A 12,667-nucleotide genomic window follows, 5' to 3' on the forward strand; every position below is an offset into this window, starting at 1 on the left:
CGAGGGGCGCATCCCGAAGCCACGCCGAATCGTCGGTGATGAAGGAGAGTGCACCGAAGAGGATCTCATGACCCATGCACAGATCTCCGCCGGATGACATGACAAAAAGATGAAATCGCAAACTCGCCGGAAGTCGCTTAGACGCCTGCCCCAAGGTGGGCGCCAACTGTCGTGGGTATAAGTCTGACAGTAGAAGTATGGGGTACAAAAGTATATGGGCAGAGCCTTAGCTACGACGAGGATGTATGAGTTCAGGCCCCTCTACGGTGGAGGTAAAAGCCCTACATCTCAGTGCTCTTGGGAGCTTTGTGTCGAGTGAATTGTGGGATTACAGCAAGTACCAACCCCTGCACCAGTGGGGAAGGGCGGCTTATATAGAGTGCGCTGCCCTTTATAATGGTCCGGTGGACAGGGGTGGAGTTGTGGTGAGTAAAAACCGGCGTTACTGGTAACGTAAGCCTTAAATGCTAGTTATGGTGCATGAAAACGTATAACCATTGCCCTCCTGGGAGGTTACGATGTACAGAGTGAATTCCAGTCGGTACGTTAGATATGCTCCGAGTGGATCGTCGCCGACTGGATGATGGGGGCTCCCTTAGTTCAGTCGGAACTGTCTAAGGGCTTCATCCTCTATGAAGGGTAGTCCTTGGGTAGGACCTATAGGGCAGACCTATGACCCTACCCTGGGACTATAACCCCATCAACAAGTTTCTCATAAACCTTGTACAAACCCAAAAGCTTTGATCATCTCATCAAAGTGTATATTCCAACTCCGAGATGCTTGCACCAATCCATTGAATGATCCCTGGAGCTTGCATACTTGTTAGTATCCTTAGGATTGACAAAACCTTCTGGTTGTATCACATACAACTTTTCCTCAAGGAAACCGTCAAGGAAACAATGTTTTGACATCCTATGTGCAATATTTCATAAATAATGCAGCAACTACTAACATAATTCCAACAGACTTTTAGCATCGCTACGAGTGAGAAAGTCTAATCATAGTCAACTCTTTGAACTTGTCGGAAACATCCTTGCGACAAGTTGAGCTTTTCTTAATGGTGACTTTTCACCATCATCGTCTGTCTTTCTTTCAAAGTTCCATCTTTACTTAATAGTCTTACCACCATCAAGTAGTTCTCATGGATCCTCTCTCAGATTTCATGGCCTCCAGCCAACTGTCGGAATTCGGGCCCACCATCGCTTCTCCATAGCTCGTAGATTCATTGTTGTTCAACAACATGACCTCCAAGACAGGGTTACCGTACCACTCTGTAGTACTATGTGACCTTGTAGACCTACGAGGTTTGTAGCAACTTGATCCGAAGCTCTAATGGTCACCATCATCAGCTTCTACTTCAATTGGTGTTGGCGCCACAGGAACATCTTCCTGCGCCCTGCTATACACTGGTTGAACTGACGGTTCACTAACCTCATCAAGTTCCACCACCCTCCCACTCAATTCTTTTGAGAGAAAACTTTCCTCGAGAAAGGACCCGTTTCTAGAAACAAACACTTTGCTTCCGGATCTGAGATAGGAGATGTACCCAACTATTTTGGATATCCTATGAAGATGCATTTATCCATTTTGGGTTCGAGTTTATCAGACTGAAACCTTTTCACATAAGCGTCGCAGCCCCAAACTTTCAAGAAATGACAACTCAGGTTTCTCCAAACTATAGTTCACACTGTGTCATCTCAATGGAAATACGCGATGCCCTATTTAAAGTGAATGCGGTTGTCTCTAATGCGTAACCCATAAACGATAATGGTAGTTTGATAAGAGACATCATAGTATGCACCATATCAAATAGGGCGCGGCTATGACGTTCGGACACACCATCACACTATGGTGTTCTAGGTGGCATGAATTGCGAAACAATTTCCACATTGTCTTAACTGTATACCAAAACTCGCAACTCAAATATTCATCTCTATGATCATATCGTAGACAGTTTATCCTCTTGTCATGACGATCTTCACTCTGAAATAGCTTTTGAACTTTTCAATATTTCAGACTTGTGATTCATCAAGTAAATACTCCTGTATCTACTCAAGTCATGAGTGAAGTAAGAACATAACGATATCCACTGCGTGCCTTAGCACTCATTGGACTGCACACATAAAAAATGTATTACTTCCAACAAGTTACTCTCTTGTTCCATGTGGTATATTTTGCATGTCTCAAGTGATTCGAAATCCAGTGAGTCCAAACGATCCATCTGCATGGAGTTTCTTCATGCGTTCATACCAACAGGTATGGTTTGCATGTCTCAAACGTTTCAAAAATGAGTGAGTACAAAGATCCATCAGCATGGAGCTTCTTCATGCATTTTACACCAACATGACTCAAGTGGTAGTGCCACAACTAAGTGGTACTATCATTACTAATTGTATCTTTTGGCACAAATATTATGAACATGTATAACACTACGATCGAGATTAAATAAACTATTGAAGGTAATTATTCAAGTAAATAGAATAACCATTATTATCTTTGAATGAATAATCGTATTGCAATAAACACGATCCAATCACGTTCATGCTCAACGCGAACACCAAATAACAATTACTTAGGTCCAACACCAATCCCTATGGTACAGAGAGCGTGCGATGTTTGATCACATCAACCTTGGAGACACTTCCAACACATATCGTCACCTCGTCTTTAGCTAGTCTACGTTTATTCCGTAGCTTTGATTTCGAGTTACTAATCACTTAGCAACCAAACCGGTATCTAATATTGTTGTGCTACTAGAAGTACTAGTAAAGTACACATCTATATCAAATATATACTTCTGTCGACTATGCCAGCCTTCTTATCTACCAAGTATCTAGGGTAGCTCCGCCTCAGTGACCGTTCCCCTCATAACAGAAGCACTTAGTCTCGGGTTTGGGTTCAATCTTTGGTTTCTTCATTAGAGCAGCAACTGGTTTGCCGTTTCATGAAGTATCCCTTCTAGCCCTTGCCCTTTCTTGAAACTAGTGGTTTTACTAACCATCAACAATTGATGCTCCTTCTTGATTTCTACTTTCGCAGTGTCAAACATTGCGAATCGCTCAAGGATCATCATATCTATCCTTGATATGTTATGGTTCATCACGAAGCTCTAGCAGCTTAGTGGCAGTGTCTTTGGAGAACCATCACTATCTCATCTGGAAGATTAACTCCCACTTGATTCAAGCGATTGTTGTACTGAGACAATCTGAGAACATGCTCAACGATTTGAGATTTTCTACTTTACTTTGTAGACAAAGAATCTTGTCGGAGGTCCCATACCTCTCAACAAGGGCACGAGCATGAAATCTCAATTTCATCTCTTAGAACATCTCTTATGTTCCGCTACGTTTCAAAACGTCTTCGGCGCCTTGCTTCTAAGCTATTAAGTATTATGCACTGAACTATCATATAGTCATCAAAAACGTGTATGTCAGATGTTCGCAACATCCACATACGACGCTCGAGGTGCAGCACACCGAGTGGTGCATTAAGGACATAAGCCTTCTGCGCAGCAATGAGGACAATCCTGAGTTTTACGGACTTAGTCCGCAAAGTTGCTACTATCAACTTTCAACTAAATTTTCTCTAGGAACATATAAAAACGGTAGAGCTATAGCGCAAGCTACATCGTAATTCACAAAGACCATTAGACTATATTCATGATAATTAGTTTAATTAATCATATTACTTAAGAACTCCCACTCAAAAAGTACATCTCTCTAGTCATTTAAGTGGTACATGATCCAAATCCACTAACTCAAGTCCGATCATCATGTGAGTTGAGTATAGCTTCAGTGGTAAGCATCTCTATGCTAATCATATCAACTATACGATTCATGCTCAACCTTTCGGTCTCTTGTGTTCCGAGGCCATGTCTGCACATGCTAGGCTCGTCAAGTTTAACCCGAGTGTTCCGCGTGTGCAACTGTTTTACACCCGTTGTATGTGAACGTTGAGTCTATCACACCCGATCATCACGTGATGTCTCGAAACAACGAACTGTCGCAACGGTGCACAGTCGGGGAGAACACAATTTCGTCTTGAAATTTTAGTGAGAGATCACCTCATAATGCTACCGTCGTTCTAAGCAAAATAAGATGCATAAAAGGATTAACATCACATGTAATTCATAAGTGACATGATATGGCCATCATCATGTGCTTCTTGATCTCCATCACCAAAGCACCGGCACGATCTTCTTGTCACCGTCGCCACACCATGATCTCCATCAACGTGTCGCCATCGGGGTTGTCGTGCTACTTATGCTATTACTACTAAATCTACGTCCTAGCAATATAGTAAACGCATGTGCAAACACAAACGTTAGTTTAAAGACAACCCTATGGCTCCTACCGGTTGTCGTACCATCGACGTGCAAGTCGGTATTAACTATTACAACATGATCATCTCATACATCCTATATATCACATCACGTCATTGGCCATATCATATCACAAGCATATCCTGCAAAAACAAGATAAACGTCCTCTAATTGTTGTTGCATGTTTTACGTGGCCGCTATGGGTATCTAGTAGATCGCATCTTACTTACGCAAAAACCACAACGGAGATGTGCAAATTGCTATTTAACCTCTTCAAGGACCGCCTCGGTCAAAACCAATTCAACTAAAGTTGAAGAAACCGACACCCGCCAGTCATCTTTATGCAACGAAGTTGCATGTCAAGCGATGAAACCAGTCTTTCGTAAGCGTACGAATAATGTCGGTCCGGGCCGCTTCAATTCAACAATACCGCCGAATCGAGAAAAGACTAAGGAGGGCAGCAAATCAAACATCACCATCCACAAAAACCTTTGTGTTCTACTCGAGATTACATCTATGCATGAACCTAGCTCTGATACCACTGTTGGGAAACGTCGCATGGGAAACAAAAATTTTCCTAGGCGCATAAAGACCTATCATGGTGATGTCCATCTACGAGAGGAGATTTGGATCTAGTACCCTTGTAGATCGCACAGCAGGAAGCGTTAAGAAACGCGGTTGATGTAGTGGAACGTCCTCACGTCCCTCAATCCGCCCCGCGAACCGTCCCACGATCCGTCCCATGATCCGCTCCGATCTAGTGCCGAACGGACGACACCTCCGCGTTCAGCACACGTACAGCTCGACGATGATCTCGGCCTTCTTGATCTAGCAAACAAGACGGAGAAGTAGATGAGTTCTCCGGCAGCGTGACGGTGCTCCAGTGGTGGTGAAGGATCTACTCCTGTAGGGCTCCGTAGAAATACGATCTAGAGGTAAAACTATGGTGTCTAGATCTGAGTTGCACGTGGCAAAGTTGTCTCAAATCAGCCCTAAATCACCACTATATATAGGAGGGAGGGGAAGGAGGCTTGCCTTGAGGACAAAGTCCCCAAGGGTGCGCCAGCTAGGAAGGGAGTAGGATTCCTACTCCAATCCTTCCCACCTCCCCTTTTTTTTTGGTTTCCTTCTTATGGCGCGAAGGCCCTCTTGGGATGTCCCACCAGCCCACTAAGGGCTGGTGCACCACCCCTAGGACCATTGGGCTTCCCCCGGGTGGGTTGCCCCCATCCCGGTGAACTTTCAGAACCCATTCGTCACTCCCGGTACATTCCTGGTAATGCCCGAAAACCTTCCGGTAACCAAATGAAGCCGTCCTATATATTAATCTTCGTTTCCGGACCATTCTGGAAACCCTCGTGATGTTCGTGATCTCATCCGGGACTCCGAACAACATTCGGTAACCACACATATAACTCAACTATGCTAAAACATCGCCGAACCTTAAGTGTGCAGACCCTGCGGGTTCGAGAACTATGTAGACATGCCCCGAGGTACTCCTCGGTCAATATCCAATAGCAGGACCTGGATGCGCATATTGGATCCTACATATTCTCCGAAGATCTTATCGGTTGAACCTCAATGTCAAGGGTTCATATAATCCCGTATGGCATTCCCTTTGTCCTTCGGTATGTTACTTGCCCGAGATTCGATCGTCGGTATCCGCATACCTATTTCAATCTCGTTACCGGCAAGTCTCTTTACTCGTTCCGTAATACAAGATCCCATGACTTACACTTAGTCACATTGCTTGCAAGGCTTGTGTGTGATGTTGTATTACCGAGTGGGCCCCGAGATACCTCTCCATCACACGGAGTGACAAATCCCAGTCTTGATCCATACTAACTCAACGGACACCTTCGGAGATACCTGGAGAGTACCATTATAGTCACCCAGTTACGTTGTGACGTTTGATACACACAAGGTATTCCTCCGGTGCCAGTGAGTTATATGATCTCATGGTCATAGGAACAAATACTTGACACGCAGAAAACAATAGCAATAAAATGGCACGATCAATATGCTACGTATATAATTTGGGTCTTGTCCATCACATGATTCTCCTAATGATGTGATTCCGTTATCAAGTGACAACACTTGCCTATGGCCAGGAAACCTTGTCCATCTTTGATCAACGAACTAGTCAACTAGAGGCTCACTAGGGACAGTGTGTTGTCTATGTATCCACACATGTATTTGAGTTTCCAATCAATACAATTCTAGCATGGATAATAAACGATTATTATGAACAAGGAAATATAATAATAACTAATTTATTATTGCCTCTAGGGCATATTTCCAACCTGTAGACCCTATGGGTTCGGGAGACATGCAGACATGACCGAGACATCTCTCTGGCCAATAACCAACAACGGGGTCTGGATATCCATGTTGGTTCCCACACGTTCCACGATGATCTCATCGGATGAACCACGATGTTAAGGATTCAATCAATCCCATATGCAATTCCCTTTGTCTATCGGTATGATACTTACCCGAGATTCGATCGTCGGTATCCCTATACCTTGTTCAATCTCGTTACCGGCAAGTCTCTTTACTCGTTCCGTAGTACATCATCCCGTGACTAACTCCTTAGTCACATTGAGCTCATTATGATGATATTCTATCGAGTGGGCCCAGAGACACCTCTCCGTCACACGAAGTGAGAAATCCCGGTCTCGATTCGTACCAACTCAACAGATACTTTCGGAGATACCCGTAGTGCATCTTTATAGTCACCCAGTTACGTTGTGACGTTTGATACACCCAAAGCACTTCTACGGTATCCGGGAGTTGCACAATCTCACGGTCTAAGGAAATGATACTTGACATTATAAAAGCTTTAGCAGACGAACAACACAATCTAGTGTTATGCTTAGGATTGGGTCTTGTCAATCACATCATTCTCCTAATGATGTGATGCCGTTATCAACGACATCCAATGTCCATGCATGATCAGGAAACCATGATCATCTGTTGATCAACGAGCTAGCCAACTAGAGGATTACTAGGGACATATTGTGATTTATATATTCACACATGTATTACTGTTTCCGGTTAATACAATTATAGCATGAACAATAGACAATTTTCATGAACAAGGAAATATAATAATAACCACTTTATTATTGCCTCTAGGGCATATGTTCTTTGTTAACATCTAGTGATCATCATAGTTTCATGAGAATATATAGATTTCTCTCGCTCTTTTGGAGTATTTCTTCGTGCAGAAATTGATACAACGAAGAAGATGTTTTCAAGGAATTTCATTGTAATTCTTAGTCATAAGAGTTACTTTGTATTTTCATGGATCTTAGGTCGAAACAGTGTATTTGTAATTGTTATGAGAATGAATAAAGTTAACAGGTGTTTCTCAAAAAAAAATGTTGAGTGCCCCATGTAACGCGCGAAGCAATTTCGTCCTAACGTTTTTTACAACTAAAATTACCATCCGAAAAGAAAATCAAACCAAAAAACTAAAACTTATCGTCCAAATAGAAAATTGTCATCCTCGTGTCACTAAATTTGACATAAAAGATGTTTGGACTTGCCATGTGTTAGTGTCATAGGTGAGCATTTATCAGGGTCCTAATTTTAAATGATTTTCCTTCAATTTCATAGTACCTTTTAGTGGAAAATAATTCATTCTAAAAAAATCCACAAAAATAAAAATAGAGTGGATAAAAACTGTTCTTTAGTTTTGAAATAAAAATCTTTCTTTAGTTTTGAAATAAAAACTAATTTAAAATAAAATATTCCATTAATTTTTTAATTCTTTAGTTCTAAGATAAAAACCGTTGACCCGATAAAAATACATACTAAATCCAAAATTTAGTGCCTCAATCAAATGGGAGAGCTTCAAAATTAGAGAGTGTAGCGAATAAAAAAAGAACGAGAGGGGTTATTAAGAAATTATTGACCTGGTCAAGATAGAGTGGTCAGATTTTAAGTTGAGAAGACCTCAGTTGAATAAGAGGCCTCTAAACTTAGAGAGAATAATGCATTACATAGATAGATGAATGACCCAATTTCATCTTCTTGAGAAATTGTTGACCTGGTTAAAATCGGGTGACCCAATTTTAGCCGGAGACCTCAATTGAATGGCGGATCTTTAAAACTAAAGAGCTTAGTGTTATAGAGGATGTGCAAGGTGCTTGGGAGTTCGATCAAGGGAAGGTGCGGGGGAGAAAAAAAAGAAACAACGGGCGTGGCGTGCATGATGACCGAAGCAGCCATTGATAGCTCTCTTTTTTGTAATCGACCCCGAAACATTCATTGATAGCTTTCTTTTTTGGGACGCACGAGGCGCGGAACTAACGGGGTTTAGAACGGTCTTTTTTGTGTGTGGAAGAAGTGAATATTTATTAAAAAAACATTTAAAATTCGTGAACATATTTATTTGAAAACCTGAACATTGTTTGCAAAACCCGAATCATGTATTCTTAAATAGCTAAAAGCCACTAGGTAATTTTCTTCTCGATGCAACAATGCCACATCATTAAGCCATGCATGGAGTCATAAGTTACTTTTTTCCATTAATCTCTTGGTGCAAAACATACCGCCTCATGTAAGTCATGTATTTTTCAAAGTTAAATTTGTTTTTAGCATTAATTATAGTCTTGTACGTATCACTTATTCATACATTTTTTAACAAGATTCCCGTCGCAACACGCGGGGCATCATCTAGTATTTTTGAACTCTTGAGCAATTTTGGGAAAATGGGACATTTTTGAAGAAAAAATGAAGACATGAACGTTTGTGAAAAAGAAAGGAACAACTTTGGAAGGTTCGAATAAAAATTGAACTGTTTTGCATCTGAATTGGGCGTCCAAGTTCAAGTGTGATTGATACTGGAGAAATAGTCGTGAGAGAATACATACAGAATATGGGGGGCCTGGGTCCGTGTCGGAGTCGTCTATCCATCCATATATCCATATAAACTAAATATAAGCGTATGATTTAAGGACGTACTACATCATCGGTCGGAGAGAAGATCAAAAGCCGTCTCGCTCGGTCGCTCGTCGTCCGGCGGCTTCATCATCGGAGAGAAGATCAAAAGCTCGCTCGCTCGGTCGTCGTCGTCGGTCATGGCTTCCGCCTCCGCCTCCAGCATTTGTGCGAGCACGCCGAGGACGTGCCACGTGCTGAAGATCCAAGGCTACTCGTGGATGAGGAAGAGCAACCCCAACAGGTGTGGCGTCTCATCTGCTTCCTTCCGCGTCGGAGACCGCACCAGATGGCACGTCGGCTTCTACCCCAGCGGCACCACGCCGGAGACCACCGGTTTCGTGTCTGTCAAGGCCGTCCTCGACGCCGCCTACGCCGCCATCAAGGCCGTGGTCGCGTTCGACGTGCTCGACCACCACGGCCACCCGGTGCCGCGGTTCGCTAGGACCAGCGGCGAGGTGCGCGAGTTCGCGGCCGCGGGCGCCTACTGGAGCTGCGACGACTTCGTCGAGGAGCGCCACCTCCTCAACGTCCTCAAGGACGACTGCTTCACGGTGAGGTGCAGCATCACGGTCATCGAGATCCTCGCATACGAATACGATTCGGTTCCGCCAAGGTCCCTGGTCGTGGTGCCCCCGTCTGATTCGCCTCACCACTTCCGTGGCCTCCTCCGGAGCGGCGAGGGCGCCGACGTGATGTTCCGGGTCGCCGGGGAGACCTTCGCCGCCCACCGGTGCGTGCTCGCGGCACGCTCGCCGGTCTTTAGGGCGGAGCTCTACGGCGCAATGAAAGAGAGCACCGCCGACTGCGTGCACATCCACGGCATGCGACCCGAGGTTTTTAGGCATCTGCTGCATTTCGTGTATACCGACTCGCTGCCAGATGAAGAAGACGACGACGATGGGGTCGTCGCCATGGCTCAACATCTCATGGAGGCCGCGGACAGGTACGGCATGGAGAGGCTCAAGCTGGTTTGCGAGCATAGGTTGTGCACGCACATGGACGTAAGCACCGTGGCAACCACGCTGGCCCTGGCCGAGCAGCATCACTGCCAGGGGCTCAAGGACGCGTGCTTTGACTTCCTCATCAACTCTCCTGCCAAACTAGACGAGGCCATGGCAACGCACGACTTCGATCATCTCTCTCAGACCTGCCCTGCTCTGTTGAAGGAGTTGATGTCCAAGCTCGCAACCCACTCTTCTACTCTCACGGAGAAGGTAGCGCAATTGTCTGCCTACAAGAAGAGGGTGGTGAGCGCATATGCTAAAACCTCCAACAAGAAGAAAAGAAGAAGGCTTATCGCGGACGCAGATAGTACTAGCTAGTACATCAAGACAAGATGCTACTTGATACTCCGTCGTCCGGGGTATGTAAACAAGGTTTATATGTCGTCCCGGGTATGTAAAGAAGGTTTATATACGGTGCTAGCTATCCAGTTATATATACAGGCGATCCCACATGTTGCACTTTCATACATGTCTCTCTAAAATTGCAGTCATCCATGGTAAGATCTTGGTTTATTCAAATTGCAAAGAGGGGTGTATATGTACTTTTTAGTACCTGTTTATGTGAGTATTGTGTCTCGAAATTCAGCATTAACATTCCCCGTAGCTTGAAAACTTTCACAAAAGCCTGCCCAACGAGTTTTGCAATGCAATCAAGCATCGGCTTGGGTTACAATGGTGCTCTTTTTCGTTTATAAACTTAAACTTTGGATCCAATCATGCAGTCATGTTATTGGTCAGTGCATTTTCCTCGTTCGGAAATTAAACTTGTCGGCCTATTGGTAAGATTGTCAGGCAACTAAGAAATATTAGACTTTCACCCCCAAGCAATAGCTAGCAACACAAATTCTGGATAGAAACAAGTCTTGTGCAAAATTAAGAGCTCCCTTCTGCTTGTTATCCCTCTAGTATCTCTGGATTCATAGTCGTGGCAAGGACAACCCAAGATGCACAAAATTGAACTTGGCTACGAACTATGGCAGGACACAGCCTAATTCATCATTATGAGGTGTCACGCCTTATAAATTATAGATGAGATTTGGTACAAATTATAAGCTTTTATTAGGACGCGTCTAATATACAAAACGTTTGCTGGCTGGTACTCGTGAGTACTCGCCTAAAAAGGGGGTACTTGAGGATTTGCCACATGTTTGATTGCACTTTACGGATTTGTCCCTGTTTTGGCCGAAACCGAGGATTTGCCACATGTCTGCTGGAATCTTGAGGATTACTCTTAATGCACTATTTTGGTCATTTGACACATGATAGTACAAAAATTGTGACCAAAATACCCCCAACCCAATCTGATTTTGTAATCCTCAATCGGCCAGGAACCCTAGCTCGTTGTTCCCGTACTCTCTTTGTCGTGTCGGCTAGCCACCATGCATTCTTGTTGTATGCAAACTCACAGCGGCTATACCGGCGAGGACATACTCCCCCCTAGTTCCTGTTTCACCCCTGTGCGTCTCTCATCTTGTTGCCACCGTGCATGCACTGCCTTCACGAGCGGCTATACTCCCCCTAGTTCCTGTCGGCTAGCCACCATGCATTCTTGTTGTATACAAACTCACAACGGCTATACCAACGAGGACATACTCCCTTTAGTTCATGTTTCACCCCTGTGCGTCCCTGACCTTGTTGCGGCCTCACCACGCATGCACTGCCTTCACGAGCGGCTATACTCCCCCTAGCTCCTGTCGACTAGCCACCATGCATTCTTGTTGTATGCAAACTCACAGAGGCTACACCAGCGAGGACATACTCCCCCTAGTTCATGTTTCACCCCTGTGCGTCCCTGACCTTGTTGCGGCTTCACCGTGCATGCACTGCTTTCACGAGCTCCTGCAGCTGCCTATCATACCATCTCTTCCTTGTTGATGCTTCATCATGACCTACCTTCGCAGATCTCTTTGCACAGGTCCATGCTATTCCCGTCCCAATCCGACTAGAAATGGGGCTATCAATGAAAGAACGATGCATTAAAATATCAGGTGGTGGAAGAAAAGCACATTTCAAATCGTCTTGGTGAGGAACATTAAGTGAGGGAGAGGAGAAAACAAGATATGTAGTGGCAGTTATTAGTGTCACCATGACTTAAGCTATAGTTTAAGTATACATTTGTTCTAATTTGTGAACTAGCAAGGGCTAATGTACCTTGTGATGTTATGCACTAAGAAGTGCTAATGTAACTTGTGATCTTCTGAACAATGAAGTGTGAATATACTTTGCAATGAAAAAAATGGCTGATGAAACTTTCCCAGTAAACTCTGTGTAATATTCTCGATTTTCAGGAATTGTTTGAAAATTTGCTGGATACTTCGATTGTTTGGTCAAATATTGACCAAAGTTACACTGAAATTTATTATTTTGGATTTTCCAAATATCCATTGGCCT

General features: G+C 43.9%; 1 protein-coding gene across 1 annotated transcript in view; it reads left to right on the top strand.

Moving 5' to 3' along the window:
- LOC123450923 (BTB/POZ and MATH domain-containing protein 2-like) overlaps window positions 1-10,594 on the top strand; it is a 61,129-nt gene extending 50,535 nt beyond the window's left edge. Inside the window, exon 2 of the mRNA XM_045127954.1 lies at window positions 9,287-10,594. Within this exon, the coding sequence (XP_044983889.1) occupies window positions 9,287-10,594 (1,308 nt within the window). The remainder of the gene's footprint in view (window positions 1-9,286) is intronic.
- The last annotated feature ends 2,073 nt before the right edge of the window (window positions 10,595-12,667 follow it).

Source organism: Hordeum vulgare, chromosome 4H, assembly GCF_904849725.1.
Source record: "Hordeum vulgare subsp. vulgare chromosome 4H, MorexV3_pseudomolecules_assembly, whole genome shotgun sequence".
Classification (NCBI taxonomy): Eukaryota; Viridiplantae; Streptophyta; class Magnoliopsida; order Poales; family Poaceae; genus Hordeum; species Hordeum vulgare.